Source organism: Triticum aestivum, chromosome 6D, assembly GCF_018294505.1.
Source record: "Triticum aestivum cultivar Chinese Spring chromosome 6D, IWGSC CS RefSeq v2.1, whole genome shotgun sequence".
In the NCBI taxonomy this organism is placed as follows: Eukaryota; Viridiplantae; Streptophyta; class Magnoliopsida; order Poales; family Poaceae; genus Triticum; species Triticum aestivum.
In genome coordinates this window covers 285,256,996-285,269,835 of record NC_057811.1, presented here as the reverse complement: position 1 = coordinate 285,269,835, position 12,840 = coordinate 285,256,996, and the positions used below count along the sequence as shown (strand labels likewise).

General features: G+C 41.6%; 1 protein-coding gene across 1 annotated transcript; it reads left to right on the top strand.

Annotated features, from left to right (window-relative positions):
• Positions 1-9,864: 9,864 nt before the first annotated feature.
• On the top strand, positions 9,865-11,511 carry LOC123144677 (cysteine-rich and transmembrane domain-containing protein WIH2). The gene is made up of 3 exons (XM_044563885.1): positions 9,865-10,033; positions 10,131-10,284; positions 11,304-11,511. The coding sequence occupies exons 1-3, from the start codon at positions 9,982-9,984 to the stop codon at positions 11,347-11,349; spliced, it is 252 nt and encodes an 83-aa protein (XP_044419820.1). The 5' UTR covers positions 9,865-9,981; the 3' UTR covers positions 11,350-11,511.
• The last annotated feature ends 1,329 nt before the right edge of the window (positions 11,512-12,840 follow it).

The window sequence follows — 12,840 nt, the reverse complement described above, 5'->3', positions numbered from 1 at the left end:
GACATGAGCGGTGGCTACCTACCGTGCACTACTCTTTCTCGTCGGTGGCGGTGCCCGCGGACGTGCCAGCTTCGTGGTCTCCACCATGGGGCGCAGACTCGGCGATGTCCTCCTCCTCATCATTGGTCTCGTCGAACATCGCCTCACCCGCATCGTTGCTCTCCTTGTAGGCGGCCTCCACCTCCGCCACCCGCTGGCGGTACTGCCATCGAGCAAGGCAGATCTAGTGGGCTTAGCGATAGGACTCAAGCAGCGCCACCTGTTTTGCCAGTTCCGCATCCGGCGCGGTAGCCCTGCCGGTGGCGAGCTGCTCCTCCGCCACGTGCTCTTGCAGGAGGTGGTCATTGTAGGCGGCGTCAGCCTGCACCTCCCGGAACTGCTCCTCCCGCACCATGTCCATGTAATGGGCACGAGCTTTGGCGATGGTCAAGGTGCAATACACCGGCGAGGTTGCGCGGAGGAGGAGGGTGGCGCCGGTTCGTCAGTGGAGCGTCCTCCATTAGGACGTCGTCGTCCTCCGGCTGCCTACCGGCCAACCAGCCAGCAGCAATGGCGGCCATCTCCTTCTTCTGGTCCGACGTCAGCCCGTACCAGAGAGCTTTGGCGGAGGAGGGATCTGATGTCTACTACCCAACCTTCTTCTTGTAGATGTTGTTGGGCCTCCAAGTGTAGAGGTTTGTAGGACAGTAGGAAATTTCCCTCAAGTGGATGACCTAAGGTTTATCAATCCGTGGGAGGCGTAGGATGAAGATGGTCTCTCTCAAACAACCCTGGAACAAAATAACAATGAGTCTCTTGTGTCCCCAACACACCCAATACAATGGTAAATTGTATAGGTGCACTAGTTCAGCGAAGAGATGGTGATACAAGTGCAATATGGATGGTAGATATAGGTTTTTGTAATCTGAAAATATAAAAACAGCAAGGTAACTAATGATAAAAGTGAGCACAAATGGTATTGCAATGCTTCAAAACAAGGCCTAGGGTTCATACTTTCACTAGTGCAAGTTCTCTCAACAATAATAACATAATTGGATCATATAACTATCCCTCAACATGCAACAAAGAGTCACTCCAAAGTCACTAATAGAGGAGAACAAACGAAGAGATTATTGTAGGGTACGAAACCACCTCAAAGTTATCCTTTCTGATCGATCTATTCAAGAGTCCGTAGTAAAATAACATGAAGCTATTCTTTCCATTCGATCTATCCTAGAGTTCATACTAGAATAACACCTTAAGACACAAATCAACCAAAACCCTAATGTCACCTAGATACTCCAATGTCACCTCAAGTATCCGTGGGTTTGATTATATGATATGCATCACACAATCTCAGATTCATCTATTCAACCAACACAAAGAACTTCAAAGAGTGCCCCAAAGTTTCTACCGGAGAGTCAAGACGAAAACGTGTGCCAACCCCTATGCATAAGTTCACAAGTTCACTGAACCCGCAAGTTGATCACCAAAACATACATCAAGTAGATCACGTGAATATCCCATTGTCACCACAGATAAGCACATGCAAGACATACATCAAGTGTTCTCAAATCCTTAAAGACTCAATCTGATAAGATAACTTCAAAGGGAAAACTCAATCCATTACAAGAGAGTAGAGGGGGAGAAACATCATAAGATCCAACTATAGTAGCAAAGCTCGCGGTACATCAAGATCGTGCCAAATCAAGAACACGAAAGAGAGAGAGAGAGAGAGAGAGAGAGAGAGAGAGAGATCAAACACATAGCTACTGGTACATACCCTCCGCCCCGAGGGTGAACTACTCCCTCCTCGTCATGGAGAGCGCCGGGATGATGAAGATGGCCACCGGTGAGGGACCCCCCCTCCGGCAGGGTGCCGGAACAGGGTCCCGATTGGTTTTTGGTGGCTACAGAGGCTTGCGGCGGCGGAACTCCCAATCTAGGTTATTTTCTGGAGGTTTCTGTATTTATAGGATTTTTTGGCATAGGTCTCACATCAGGGGGGTCTCCGAGTCGTCCACGAGATAGGGGGACACGCCCAGGGGGGTAGGGCGCGCCCCCACCCTCGTGGGCAGCTCGGGACTCTTCTGGCCCAACTCTTTTACTCCGGGGGCTTCTTTTGGTTCATAAAAAATCATCAAAAATTGGCACGTCAATTGGACTCCGTTTGGTATTCCTTTTCTGTAAAACTAAAAAACAAGGAAAAAACAGAAACTCGCACTGGGCTCTAGGTTAATAGGTTAGTCCCAAAAATCATATAAAATAGCATATAAATGCATATAAAACATCCTAGATGGATAATATAATAACATGGAACAATAAAAAATTATAGATACGTTGGAGACGTATCAAGCATCCCCGAGCTTAATTCTTGCTCGTCCTCGAGTAGGTAAATGATAAAAACAGAATTTTTGATGTGGAATGCTACCTAACATAATTTTCAATGTAATTTTCCTTATTGTGGCATGAATGTTCAGATCCGAAAGCTCCAAGACAAAAGTTAATATTGAGATAAAAAACAATAATACTTCAAGCATACTAACCAAGCAATTATGTCTTCTCAAAATAACATAGCCAAAGAAAGCTCATCCCTACAAAATCATATAGTTTGGCCATGCTTCATTTCCATCACACAAAATGCTCCCATCATGCACAACCCCGATGACAAGCCAAGCAATTGTTTCATACTTTAGCATTCTCAAACTTTTTCAACTTTCACGCAATATATGAGCGCGAGCCATGGACATAGCACTATAGGTGGAACAGAGTATGATGATGGAGGTTGTATGGAGAAGACAAAAGGGAGAAAGTCTCGCATCAACGCGGCTAATCAACAGGCTATGGAGATGCCCATCAATTGATGTCAATGCGAGGAGTAGGGATTGCCATGCAACGGATGCACTAGAGCAATAAATGTATGATAGCTCAACAAAAGAAACTAAGTTGGTGTGCATCCAACTTTCTTGCTCACGAAGACCTAGAGAAATTTGAGGAAGCCCATGGAATATACAAGCCAAGTTCTATAATGAAAAATTCTCACTAGTATATGAAAGTGACAACATAGGAGACTCTCTATCATGAAGATCATGGTGCTACTTTGAAGCACAAGTGTGGTAAAAGGATAGTAGCATTGCCCCTTCTCTCTTTTTCTCTCATTTTTTTTATTTTTTTATTTTTTTTGTTTGGGCCTTCTCTCTCTCTTTTTTTATGGCCTCTTTTTTTATTTTTCGTCCAAAGTCTCATCCCGACTTGTGGGGGAATCATAGTCTCCATCATCCTTTCCTCACTGGGACAATGCTCTAATAATGATGATCATCACACTTTTATTTACTTACAACTCGATACTTAGAACAAAAATGTGACTCTATGTGAATGCCTCCGGCGCTGCACCGGGATGTGCAATGAATCAAGAGTGACATGTATGAAAAATTATGAACGGTGGCTTTGCCACAAATACGATATCAACTACATGATCATGCAAGGCAATATGACAATGAAGAAGCGTGTCATAATAAACGGAACGGTGGAAAGTTGCATGGCAATATATCTCGGAATGGCTATGGAAATGCCATAATAGGTAGGTATGGTGGCTGTTTTGAGGAAGATATAAGAAGGCTTATGTGTGATAGAGCGTATCATATCACGGGGTTTGGATGCACCGGCGAAGTTTGCACCAACTCTCGAGGTGAGAAAGGGAAATGCACGATACCGAAGAGGCAAGCAATGATGGAAGGGTGAGAGTGCGTATAATCCATGGACTCAACATTAGTCATAAAGAACTCACATACTTATTGCAAAAATCTACAAGTCATCGAAACCAAGCACTACGCGCATGCTTCTAGGGGGATAGATTGGTAGGAAAAGACCATCGCTCGTCCCCGATCACCACTCATAAGGAAGGCAATCAAAGAACACATCATGCTTCAAATTTGTCACACAACGGTTACCATACGTGCATGCTACAGGACATGCAAACCTTAACACAAGTATTTCTCAATTTGACAATTTCTCAACTAGCACGACTCTAATATCATCATTTTTATATCTCAAAACAATTATCAAGTATCAAACCTTTCATAGTTTTTAATGCACTCTATATGAAAGTTTTTATTATACCCATCTTGAATGCCCATCATATTAGGACTAAATTCATAACCAAAGAAAATTACCATGTTGTTTAAGACTGCCAAAATAATATAAGTGAAGCATGAGAGTTCATCTATTTCTTCAAAATAAAACCACCACCGTGCTCTAAAAAGATATAAGTGAAGCACTAGAGCAAACGACAAACTACTCCGAAAGATATAAGTGAAGATCAACGAGTAATTGAATAATTATGTAACTATGTGAAGACTCTCTAACATTTAAGAATTTCAGATAATGGGATATTATTCAAACAGCAAGCAAAACAAAATAAAATAAAATGACGCTCCAAGCAAAACACATATCATGTGGTGAATAAAAATATAGCTCCAAGTAAGGTTACCGATGAACGAAGACGAAAGAGGGGATGCCATCCGGGGCATCCCCAAGCTTAGGCTCTTGGTTGTCTTTGAATATTACATTGGGGTGCCTTCGGCATCCCCAAGCTTAGGCTCTTGCCACTCCTTATTCCATAGTCCATGGAATCTTTACCCAAAATTTTAAAACTTCACAACACAAAACTCAACAGAAAACTCGTAAGCTCCGTTAGTATAAGAAAATAGATCACCACTTTTGGTACTGTTGTGAACTCATTCTAAATTCATATTGGTATAATATCTACTGTATTCCAACTTCTCTAAGGTTCATACCCTCCGATACTACTCATAGATTCTTCAAAATAAGCAAACAACACGTAGAAAACAGAATCTGTCAAAAACAGAACAGTCTGTAGTAATCTGTAACTCTCGAATACTTCTGTAACTCCAAAAATTCGGAAATAAATTGGTGGACGTGAGGAATTTGTCTATTAATCTTCTGCAAAAAGAATCAACTTAAAAGCACTCTTCTGTAAAAAAAATGACAGCTAATCTCGTGAGCGCAAAGTTTCTGTTTTTTACAGCAAGATCACGTTAACTTTCACCCAAGTCTTCCCAAAGGTTCTACTTGGCACTTTATTGAAACAAAGCTATAAAACATGATTACTACAGTATCTTAATCATGTGTACACACAAAAACAGTAGGGGTAAATATTGGGTTATCTCCCAACAAGCGCTTTTCTTTAATGCAATTTTAGCTAGGCATGACAATTTCAATGATGCTCACATAAAAGATAAGATTTGAAATATAAAAAGAGCATCATGAAAAATATAACTAGCACATTTAAGCCTAACCCACTTCCTATGCATAGGGATTTTGTGAGCAAACAACTTATGGGAACAAGAATCAACTAGCATAGGAAAGCAAAACAAGCATAGTTTCAAGATTTTCAACACATAGAGAGGAAACTTGATATTATTGCAATTCCTACAAGCATATGTTCCTCCTTCATAATAAATTTAAGTAGCATCATGAATGAATTGAACAATATAACTATCACATAAAGCACTATTTTCATGATGCACAAGCATATAAATTTTATTACTCTCCACATAAGCAAATTTCTTCTCATGAATAGTAGTGGGAGCAAACTCAACAAAATAACTATCATGTGAGGCATAATCCAATTGAAAATTAAATTCAAGATGACAAGTTTCATGGTTATCATTATTCTTTATAGCATACATTTCATCACAATAATCATCATAGATAGCAACTTTGTTCTCATAATCAATTGGAACCTCTTCCGAAATAGTGGATTCATCACTAAATAAAGTCATGGCCACTCCAAATCCACTTTTATCAATATAATCATCATAAATAGGAGGCATGCTTTTATCATAATAAATATTTTCATCAAAACTTGGGGGACTAAAAATATCATCTTCATCAAACATAGCATCCCCAAGCTTGTGGCTTTGCATATCATTAGCATCATGGATATTCGAAGAATTCATACTAACAACATTGCAATCATGCTCGTTATTCAAAGATTTAGTGTCAAACATTTTAATGCATTCTTCTTCTAACACTTTGGCACAATTTTCCTTTCCATAATTTTCACGAAAGATATTAAAAAGATGAAGCATACGAGGCACCCTCAATTCCATTTTTTAGTTTTCTTTTATAGACTAAACTAGTGATAAAACAAGAAACAAAAAGATTCGATTGCAAGATCTAAAGATATACCTTCAAGCACTAACCTCCCCGGCAACGGAGCCAGAAAAGACATTGACGTCTACTACGCAACTTTATTCTGGTAGACGTTGTTGGTCCTCCAAATGCAGAGTTTGTAGGACAATAGCAAATTTCCCTCAGGTGGATGACCTAAGGTTTATCAATCCGTGGGAGGCGTAGGATGAAGATGGTCTCTCTCAAACAACCCTGCAACCAAATAACAAAGAGTCTCTGGTGTCCCCAACACACCCAATACAATGGTAAATTGTATAGGTGCACTAGTTCGGCGAAGAGATGGTGATACAAGTGTAATATGGATGGTATATAGCTTTTGTAATCTGAAAATATAAAAACAGCAAGGTAGCAAGTAACAAAAGTGAGCACAGATGGTATTGCAATGCTTCGAAACAAGGCCCAGGGTTCATGCTTTCACTAGTGCAAGTTCTCTCAACAATAATAAGATAATTGGATCACATAACTATCCCTCAACATGCAACAAAGAGTCACTCCAAAGTCACTAATGGAGGAGAACAAACGAAGAGATTATTGTAGGGTACGAAACCACCTCAAAGTTATCCTTTCTGATCGATCTATTCAAGAGTCCGTAGTAAAATAACACGAAGCTATTCTTTCCGTTCGATCTATCCTAGAGTTCGTACTAGAATAACACCTTAAGACATAAATCAACCAAAACCCTAATGTCACCTAGATACTCCAATGTCACCTCAAGTATCCGTGGGTTTGATTATATGATATGCATCACACAATCTCAGATTCATCTATTCAACCAACACAAAGAACTTCAAAGAGTGCCCCAAAGTTTCTACCGGAGATTCAAGACGAAAACGTGTGCCAACCCCTATGCATAAGTTCACAAGGTCACTGAACCCGCAAGTTGATCACCAAAACATACATCAAGTAGATCACGTGAATATCCCATTGTCACCACAGATAAGCACATGCAAGACACACATCAAGTGTTCTCAAATCCTTCAAGACTCAATCCGATAAGATAACTTCAAAGGGAAAACGGAATCAATTACAAGAGAGTAGAGAGGGAGAAACATCATAAGATCCAACTATAGTAGCAAAGCTCACGGTACATCAAGATCGTACCAAATCAAGAACACGAGAGAGAGAGAGAGAGAGAGAGAGAGAGAGAGAGAGAGAGATCAAACACATAGCTACTGGTACATACCCTCAGCCCTGAGGGTGGACTACTACCTCCTCGTCATGGAGAGCGCCGGGATGATGAAGATGGCCACAGGTGAGGGATCCCCCCTCCGGCAGGGTGCCGGAACAGGGTCCTGATTGGTTTTTGATGGCTACAGAGGCTTGCGGCGGCAGAACTCCTGATCTAGGTTATTTTCTGGAGGCTTCTGTATTTATGGGAATTTTTGGCGTAGGTCTCACATCAGGGGGTCTCCGAGTCGTCCACAAGATAGGGGGACACGTCCAGGGGGGTAGGGCGCGCCCCCCACCCTCGTGGACGGCCCGGGACTCTTCTGGTCCAATTCTTTTACTCCGGGGGCTTCTTTTGGTCCATAAAAAATCATCAAAAATTGACACGTCAATTGGACTCCGTTTGGTATTCCTTTTCTGTAAACCTCAAAAACAAGGAAATAACAGAAACTGACACTGGGCTCTAGGTTAATAGGTTAGTCCCAAAAATCATATAAAATAGCATATAAATGCATATAAAACATCCTAGATGGATAATATAATAGCATGGAACAATCAAAAATTATAGATACGTTGGAGACGTATCAGGATCCATGGTGGGAGTGGTGCAGAGAGGGATCAAAAGCGGATGACTCCAGCTATGGTTGGACATTAGATTTTATAGCAATGGTGGACGGTAGAGGGACGGACGGGTGGCACCGAAGGAGACACCTTGGCAACCGTGTGCCATTAATGTGGGCAGCAGACAGACGGACGGGTGGCCGTCATGTCGTTTGAACGCGCGACACTCGCCTGCAGCGGGAAGCGGCACGGGCGGCGCGCCGCTTCAATGCTGGCGCTAGTGAGCGGTCGCGTCCCCTCTGGCTAGGCATGAATGCGGGCGCTGACCGAAAACGTGCGGGAGGGGGATGCGGCTTTTGGTGGGCCGGGCCGGTCAGTAAAAAGCTTGGGATCGGTCTGGGCTCCCGCACCCCCCCCCCACGCGTTTGTCTCAGGTTTGCGGGAGAAATCGCGTGATAGAGGCCTGCGTTGGATGGCTTCCGCTGTCCGAATAATATGGTCCGGATGGATGCGAGGGGTTTGAGGGTTGGTGTTGGAGATGGCCCTTAGCACCTGTACAAGGTGGTGGAGAATTGGGAGTAGGGGTGAAAACGGAGCGGAAACAGGGGTGCTACCACATTTATTTTCATATTTTTGTGCAGAAGCGGAAACGAATACAAAAACCCTGCAAATGAATACGGAAAAAGATACTACCGAAAATAGACACGAAGCGAATACGGAGCGGACACAAAAATGAAAGTGGGCATTGACCCAAAAATTTAAACCCCTTGAGTCAGAGAGAAATAAACACAAACACAAACAATTTTAATGAAATTTTACCATGGCTACAAAATAATATGATTACATTAGCAATTTAGCGTAGTATTATAGCAATATTGGACAATTGTGTATATGATCAAGTTTAGTATGTACTCCCTCCGTCCCAAAATTCTTGTTTTAGATTTGTCTAGATACGGATGTATCTAATACTAAAATGTGATTTGATACATCCGTATTTGGACAAATTCAAGACAAGAATTTTGGGACGGGGAGAGTATGTGATAGTAGAAGTTAGGCTTCAAATGATCCATTCTACTCGTTATGTCATTGTGTGTTGGACTACAAGTTAGTCATAGCCTTATACTAAAAACGGAACTTTCATATTAACTTTCCGTTTCCACGTTTGTTCCATTGGAAAATACTATTTTGCTTTTCTTTCCGCTTTTGCATAAAAGAATTTATTTCCGTTTCTGTTTTATAAATTTTAGTTTTCATTTTTATATTTCCTCTCCATCTTTATTTTTCCTCGAAAAGGCGAAAAAAGTTCACTCCATTTTCATCGCTAATTGAGAGGGCCTTACCGTCTCTCGGTCAAATCTGCCAGCAACCTGCGCTAATTCCTCGGCACGATCGATGTGTGCTTCTTCTTGTTTTTGCGATTTACCAATATATGCAGCTCCATCGAGATGCTAAAAAGAAACTCCCGAACTAGTCAGGGACGCTATGGTCAAATCAACTCTGCTGGGTCCACTCTGTCACCAAAACTTCATTAATAAAGCAAAACTTGACCGGCGTTAATAAAGTTTGTGAGGCACTACGACCAAGAAAAACCGGATCTGATGAGGACATACATACTCCCTCCATTCCTAAATATTTGTCTTTCTAGATATTTTAACAAGTGACTACGACTACATACGGAACAAAATGAGTGAATCTATACTCTAAAATATGTCTATATACATTCGTATGTGGTAACCATTTGAAATGTCTAGAAAGACAAATATTTAGGAACGTAGGGAGTACATGCATAGCTGCCTCGTTTATTTTGTGCCTTCTCACCAAACTTAGTCGTGGTCGTCGCAGCAGCCAGGCAGGTACGTAGTACGCGGGAAGCGACAAGTCCACCCCGAACGCCCGAGGCTACGTACATGTGGAAACGGCCCCACCAGCCAGGTCAGTCACGTTCCCGGCGCGTTTTATAAAACCACTCGGCCCAACACAAGCCGTAGAACTGCACTGCACTGCACAGCGCCAGCGCGAGAGACCGACCAGAAAGTAGAAACCCCCGGCCGGAAGGAGATGAGCTACTACGGCCAGCAGCAGGCGCCCGTCGGCGCCCCGCCGCAGCAAGGTATGACAGCCTCCTTCCATCAACTTCTCCTTCTACCTTTTGCCCGACGGCTGAACAGAATTGACCTTGCGTGCTGCCTGGACCTTCCATTCTCCAGGTTACCCGCCGCAGGGGTATCCTCCGGCCGTTTACCCGCCGCCACAGCAGGGCTACCCGCCGGCCGGATACGGCCAGCAGGGCTACCCGCCTCAACAGGGCTACCCGCCCCAGCAGCAGCAGCAGAACAGCGGGCCTTCCTTCATGCAAGGATGGTACGTACGCCACTTCCTCTCTCTTAATTTCGATCCAAACTAGTTGTTCAAAGAGTTAGGAACTGGGCTCATATCAGCCCGGGTCGCCGCCGGCGAGTTAGCTAGATAGGCTTCGTTGCGCGCACGTTTCCATGGGTAGGGACGGCGACTTGACGCGCGAGCTACTGCACCGTGGAAACGGCGAGACCTCCACGACGTGTCAACCGCAGATTAATGGCAAAGGGCGCGTCGATGACCAACCTCGGTCAAACGGGACGTACGAATCCTACCTATTCGTATCTGATATTCATATATACCCGGAGATTTCATTGATGAGATCAAGAGCCGTAGCTTCCATAAACGAGAAGATATCGGCATAGATATCATGACGATCAAAATATATGATCTTCATGATGATATCTTCTCCGGCGGCGGACGGACAAGATGCAAAAGCTGGAAATCGTCCAAATTCATTTGCTGTCAAGTGTTCTCGAGCCAGTATAAAATTCAGCATTTCACATGCGACCATGTGTTGGTGTTACGATAACTGGTTCTCTACAGATTGCTTGGAATATGCCCACCTCTCCCCACTTGACGAATATCCGGTGTTTTGTACACGGCGCCCGGCGCCCGCCGGCACCAGTGTCGTCTGTCGTACATACCCATACCGAGTACTATAGTGGGAACTTGAAATTTTTGGCAATAAATGGTTTTCTCTATGTCTATTTCTATATTCTATATATCTTGTATTCCAAGCGAGTTATGGAGGTCCAACAAATCATACGCGTTCAACCGCATCTATCCAATGGTCTAAGTCACTCCGGTGTTCAGTGTTAAACATGTTTAGCACTAAATTAGCACCCTTCAATAATTAATATCATGCCTAATATAAACATCAGTATTAACCAATTAATTATATCATATCTAATATTAACATGCAATTATATCATGTTTAGTACTAATTTTCTTGTTTTTCTTTGTTTGTTGAGAAATTCGCCTTGATTATATCTCATGATTCTCTTATGATATTGTTCCAACAGCCTAGCCGCGCTTTGCTGCTGTTGTCTCTTGGACGCCTGCTTCTGAGAACAGAGACCAAAGTTCCATCCTCACGCGCGTTGGAACTGATCAATTGTGCCTTGTTACCGAAATGCTACTAGCCTCCATGTTTTGGGCCCTATCACATTTTTCTACCCCTTGTTTGTAAACTTCACATTGGGATTAATTATTCAGTTGGTTTGGATGTGATGACTACCTTGCCAAATGCTACTAATCCATCTTTTATTTTCTCCTTGTTCGAAAAGTAAGCAGATACGAGTAAATTGCACCATTGATATGAGATTTGACGTGTATGCGCATTTTTTTACCTTAGAGCATGGCTATAAGTCAGTTGTTACCTATATAATGTTGTCATGTCATTTATAGCCAATCTAATATCCAACATACATAGAAGTTCAAGAAGTACTTCCTTCGTCCTGGTTTATTGGTCCCCTTGTATTTTGAATCATATTTCCACCATGATTTTAACTAATAAAATATAAGTTATACATATAAAAAATAATATCATTGAAAACTACCTTCAAATTCAAATTCAACAATGTTTTTTTGTGACATGCATTAATATTTTGCTAATCAAATATGTGGTCAAACTTTGACCAAAAATACGATGAGGACTAATAAACCCAGAGAGGCGTAGTACTACTTTGTGAACACACAGCAAACCTTGCACTCTCATAAAGTTTCTTGAAATCCCTATTACAATTGGCACTTAATCTACTACCTGCTTATTTTCTCTTTCCTTCGACTCAACAAAAATATAATATTCAAACCCTTATATCCCGCTTACATCACCTTATTATACTCACTCTTAAAACTCAAGTGACTCACAGATGCACTAAAATCTATAAAATCTCCACCAAATCTTCGGGAGACAAACCATGTATTTAATGTTCTCCACAAATTTAGCGATCGACGTCTCGTCTAGGTTAAATAAACATCACATGTATAATCATTCAATACACTAATCCCTTAATGATTTGTAATTAGTCATCAAAACCCACTACGAAGGACTAGATGCACTTTCAATTAAAAAAATCTAAAATCTTATTTCCATCCACTTTTATTTCCAGCTATTATTATACTGAAAATATAAAATAGATATTTTCTTTTCCGCTCGTTAGTGACTCCTTGATTTTATTCAACCTGCACATGGTCTGCTCTATTTTAGTAAAACTATGATTTGTCCCGTCTTACGTAATACAATGTATACATTGGCATTAAAAAACATTTTTCCTGTTTAAGTGTTTTAGCGTGTTTGGGTTGGAAAAGCACTTATATTTTCCATGTTTCTCTAAAAATATTTTTTTGTAAAATATCCGTGAAGCTAAAAAATGGCCAGGCATTTTTACAAGCTTTCATATTTCAAAAATACGTGCATCAGGATTTTTTTAAATGCCATGCATTTTACAAAATGTTAATAAAATATTAACAAATTCAGAAATGTTTGTTAATTAATTGATTGTCCGCCATGTTAAATTTTTTTGGAAAAAATGGTCATGAATTTAAATAATCTTCACT

What these genes read in the sequence shown, in the direction of transcription:
- LOC123144677 (XM_044563885.1), top strand. Translation starts at nt 9,982, where the DNA reads ATGAGCTACTACGGCCAGCAGCAGGCGCCCGTCGGCGCCCCGCCGCAG. An exon ending in CGGCGCCCCGCCGCAGCAAG is followed by an intron (nt 10,034 to 10,130) that starts GTATGACAGCCT and finishes TCCATTCTCCAG; the next exon opens with GTTACCCGCCGCAGGGGTAT. An exon ending in CCTTCCTTCATGCAAGGATG is followed by an intron (nt 10,285 to 11,303) that starts GTACGTACGCCA and finishes TTGTTCCAACAG; the next exon opens with CCTAGCCGCGCTTTGCTGCT.